General features: G+C 45.4%; 1 protein-coding gene across 1 annotated transcript; it reads right to left on the bottom strand.

The window, feature by feature from the left end:
* Positions 1 to 1,302: 1,302 nt before the first annotated feature.
* LOC100670744 (thioredoxin-like protein 4A) lies at positions 1,303 to 1,722 on the bottom strand. Its single transcript, XM_064283156.1, has one exon. The coding sequence runs from the start codon at positions 1,720 to 1,722 to the stop codon at positions 1,303 to 1,305; it is 420 nt and encodes a 139-aa protein (XP_064139226.1).
* Between the last annotated feature and the right edge of the window lie 3,183 nt (positions 1,723 to 4,905).

Raw genomic sequence — 4,905 nt, forward strand, 5'->3', positions numbered from 1 at the left:
GTGGTCATTTTGAATAATCTTCTCCCAGCCAGAGGGTGGGTATATGGGAACCATATAGAAAATAGCCAGTTTACCAAGAAAATTATCTTGGTCAAATACCAAAGTCTTGAAAGACTGCCAGGTTTCTGCTGGAACAACTAGGCATAGTGGTCGCCTTGTCCAAGGCAGAGATTGTAGAGAATTCCTGAGAAATTCTGATTCATATATTTGAACCCATCCTTGCAGCCACTGTGTCGATTCATCTCATTGAGGGTCTTCCTCTTTTTTGCTGACCCTCCACATTATTAAGCAAGATGTACTTCTCCAGGGACAGGTCCATCCTGATAACATGTCCAAAGGAGGTGAGGCGAAGTCTTGGCATCCTTGCTTCTGAGGAGCACTGTGGCTGTACTTCTTCCAAGACAGATTTATTCTTTCTTCTGGCAGTCCATGGTATATTCCATATTCTTCGCCAACACCACAATTCAAAGGCGTCAATTTATCTTCAGTCTTCCTTATTCATAGTACAGCTTTCACATGCATATGATGCTTGGGTCAGGTGCCCCTTAGTCTTCAAGATGACATCTTTGCCTTTTATCACTTAAAAGAGGTCTTTTGGAGCAGATTTTTCCCAATTTGATAAATTGAGTGTTTACAATCTAGTCAGGTAGAATACAGAACAACAAGAGAAAGTCGAGCTCACTCCAGTCCCAGGGCATTAGGACTAGATTCTTTTCCCCCTTCCAGAAAGGCTCTTTTTGTTCATTTGTATCTCTGCTTAAATGTTGTTTCCTCAAAAGAACTCTTTGCTGACAGCTTGATATAAAGTATTCATGCAATTATTCTGTTGAAGCCTATTCTAATTCTCTGTAATATTCTTGTTTATGAGTTTTATTATTGGCCGTGTCCCCTCACTGGAATAGGGGAAACAACACACTGAGTACACTTGGTAGCACGTGGAACAGTGACTAGCACATAATAGGAGCTCCATAAATGTTAATTGAATAAATGAGTGATAGGAATCCAAATAGGTATTTTTTTTTTTTTTTAAAGTTTTATTGGGAAACAAATTCACAAATACGCTGAATCGCCAGGTTTGGAATAGGCCTCAGATGATAACTCTGAGGTGGCCACGTTTATCATTGGGAATCAAGGCAAACCCAAGGTCGATAGGCATCACTGTGTGGCGTGTTCTGGCACTGAGTTTTGTCCAGTGGTCACAAAGGAGCAGGCACCTTCCTGGAGAATTCCTTCTGTGGACCTGGCAAAGCCTCAGGGCGGTGTGTCGGAGGAGAGCTGAGGACACAAGGCCACGTGGAGGAGTCAGTATCTGTGCTTGGTGCAGTAGTCCTTCGGAGACACGACGAGCCCCCGGCCCTTGCGCGCCCCTCGGTAGACCGTCTCCACGATGTCCTGTTTGTCGTCGATGGCCCAGGTGATCTTGTTGTTGTCGCCAGTGCCCAGATCGATCTGGATGTGTTTGTTCCTGTAGAAGAACATGACGGTGCAGGGATCGTAAAGCTCATACATTTGGTTGAAGCAAGGCACCTCGGTGATATCGACCAGATAGATCACGGCAAATCTCTGGACCTTCTCGGCGGTTCTATAGAGAACCTCGTCCATTCTCATGCAGGTAGGATCCCAGTCGTGTCCAAAGCGAATGACGACGATGCGGTTGTCCTCGGAAAGGATGGCCTGGTCCACCTGCCAGCCGTTCTCTAGATGCGGAAGCGTGTAGGACATCTCGAGGGCCCCAGCGACAACCTCCGACTAAGGAGAACCACAGCTGACACGGAGATCTTGCAGAGGCGACGTGGCCGGCCCCCGGGCTGCAGCTGAGGCTGACGGGTGGAAGGCGAGCTCGGCTGGAGGCTGAGACCGTGGCAGGCTGCCTCGGGGCTGTGGAGATGGACCGGTCCCCAGATCCGCGGGCAAGGAGGCAAGGCCGGTCGCTGGCTCAAGCACCCAGAACCGGAGGTCAGAGGATGCAGAGACGAGCGGGATGCCGGGTCCAGAGCGAGAGACCGACCGCCTTGTGGGAACGTCCATTTATACCCCCGGGGGGGGGGAGGGATGGGGAGGCAGGCTGTGCCCTCAAGAAAGCTCCCATTTCCACTGCTGGGCGCCTCAGAGCAGATCTCATCAGGGCGGTGATTGCCTTATCTCGGATCTCCTTCCGGAGGGGATCCATCACCTCCTATCAGATCTCATCACCACCCAGGTGATTGCTTAATGCTGGGCATCAAGGCCCAGAGCCAAGTTGACACATAGCATTAACCGTCAGGGCGCCTTGGATGCAGCTTCAGCTCTAGAGGTGGAAGAAAGCAAGAGCTCTCTGGGAAAAGAAATGGGAATTCTCAGGGTTGAGCATCCTTGGCTGCCTGACCTTGTTCCTCGGTACCCTGAGATGCGGTCATTTCAGACCTGAGTTATCAAGAACTGAGAAGCTCATGTAGGCATCGTTCGGATGTCTCAGTTTCATACTGAAAGAAAAGAAGAAAGTATCTAGGCTGAATCAGGTCCCCTGTTGCCTTCCAGTCCATTCTGACTCATAGTGATCCTATGGGACAGAGTAGAAGTGTCCCATAGTGTTTCCAAGGAGGGGCTTGTGGATTTGGACTGCTCTGACCTTTTGGTCAGCGGCCTAGCTCTTTACCACTGGGCTATCAGTGCTGGGATCAGCCATTAGTGAGATGCAAATCAAAACCACAGTGAGGTACCATCTCGCTCCCATTAGAATGACAGTGATAAAAACAAACAAACAAACAGAAAAACCCCAAAATACTAGGTGTTGTTCGTGTTGTGGAGACATAGGAACCCTCATTCATTGCTGCTGGGATTGTAAATTGGTATAAGTGATGTGGAAAACTTTTTGACAGTTCCTCAAAAAGTTGAACATCAAAAAAAAAAAAAAAAACAGTTGAACATCAAAGTACCCCATGACCCAGGAATTCCGCTCAGTTATATACACAAAAGACCTGAAAGCAGGTGCATGAACAGACATATGTATACCACTGTTCATTGCAGCACTATTCAGAAGAGTCAAAAGATGGAAACAACAAAATGTCCATTTGGAGAAACAAAATGTGGCACATACATACAATGGACTATCACTCAGCCATAAAGAGGAATGAAGCCCTAATGCAAAGCACAACATTGATGAACCTAGAAAACATTATGCTGAGCCAAATAAGTCAGACACAAAAATACATATACTGTACAATATCATTTATGTGTAAGCAAATACATAGAAACCATAAGTAATTAGTTGTTACCAGGGGTGGGAGGAAGAAGAAAAGAGAGGTTTTTGCTTAGAATGCATTGAATGTACATTAATGGTGGTGGGATAATTTCGAAAAAGATAGTGAGAATGTTATGCAACTGGAAGAATGTAATTGATGTCGCTGAAATGTACATGTAGAAACTGATGAAATGTTGTATTATCACTATAAAAAAAGGTAATTAAGGTTCTAGACATAGGGAGAGAGATGAGAGTGTGGCTACCTATTGATCTTACTCAACAGCTTTAGTATCTGTATAAATCATTTAATTCATTCTTGAGGCAAAAGCATTGTCACCTGCCCAATACCTAGCCAAAAACTCCTGTTGTAAGTGATCTCTCAGGATTTAATAATAAAGATACCTTATATTAGGTGGAGTCCCTGGGTGGTACAAACACATTTGTCTGCTAACAGAATGGTTGGTGGTTCCAGTCTACCCAGAGGCGCCTCTGGTCAAAGGGCACCTCTGGTAAAAAGCCATCTCTGGTACAAAGGCCCAATGAAACTCTATGGAGCACAGTTCTACTTTGACACACGGTTGCCATAAGTTGGACTTGATGTCAACTGGTTTTCTTATATTGCAGTGAAATCTATGAGAGCCAGAAGCTGTGTAAGGCCTAAACCTGTCAGAGAAGAAAAACTCAAATATTTTCCACTAATAGAGAGCAATAGAAAAGTAAGGCTGCACCCTGTCAAAGGTGGAAAACTTGTGAGACCTGGATAAACAAAATAGTCCTGTCGAGTTCTGGCTCTCACAGGTTTCATTGTATTTGTAGTATTGCCTCCTATGGCTCCCATAACAGGAAGTAGTAATAAGTCAATAACAATAACAAGCTAAAATGTATTCAGTGATTTTTATTTATCAGACTATTTTACATGTATTGACTCATTTTTATTTCTACTTTGATTCACACTTCCCAGTCTATGTATCAGCAACTCCTCTTGGTTCCTTCTTTAAAATATATACCAAAGTGCAACCAGAATGCTCCTTAGAGGCAAGGATGGTGAGACTGCGTCTTACACACTTTGGACATGTTGTCAGGAGGGATCAGTCCCTGGAGAAGGACATCATGCTTGGACATCAGGGTCAGCAGAAAAGAGGAAGACCCTCAACGAGATGGATTGACACAATGAGCTCAAGCATAACGATTGTAAAGATGGCGCAGGACCGGGCAGTGTTCCGTTCTGTAGTGCATAGAGTCGCTATGAGTCGGAACTGACTCAGCAGCACCGAACAACAACGACAACACTGATGCTAATCGGACCTCATATCCTTCACAAACACCAATCACCTTCCACCACCTTTCTGTCTCAACTGAACAACTTCGACAGCCTCCAAGCTGGCCTCCCTGCCACTGCCCTTGTCCCTCAGCAGTCTGTTCTCAACAGAGCAGCCAGAGTGAGCTTGTTAAAATGTAAATTATATCATTTCGCTAATCTGCTCTAAACCTCCTGATGGTTCCCCTTCTAGCTCAGAATCAATTGCTTACGAGAAACTATAAGGATCTATATGGTCTGCCCCCACTTCCCTTACAGCCTCCAAAGACATCCTATCTCTCTAACCTCATCGTTTAGCCTCCTCTCCCTCTATTACTCACCTTCAGCTGCACTGGCTTTCTTATTGTTTTTAGACGATCCCCTATGC

Source organism: Loxodonta africana, chromosome 3, assembly GCF_030014295.1.
Source record: "Loxodonta africana isolate mLoxAfr1 chromosome 3, mLoxAfr1.hap2, whole genome shotgun sequence".
Classification (NCBI taxonomy): Eukaryota; Metazoa; Chordata; class Mammalia; order Proboscidea; family Elephantidae; genus Loxodonta; species Loxodonta africana.

What these genes read in the sequence shown, in the direction of transcription:
- LOC100670744 (XM_064283156.1), bottom strand. Translation starts at nt 1,722, where the DNA reads ATGTCCTACACGCTTCCGCATCTAGAGAACGGCTGGCAGGTGGACCAG.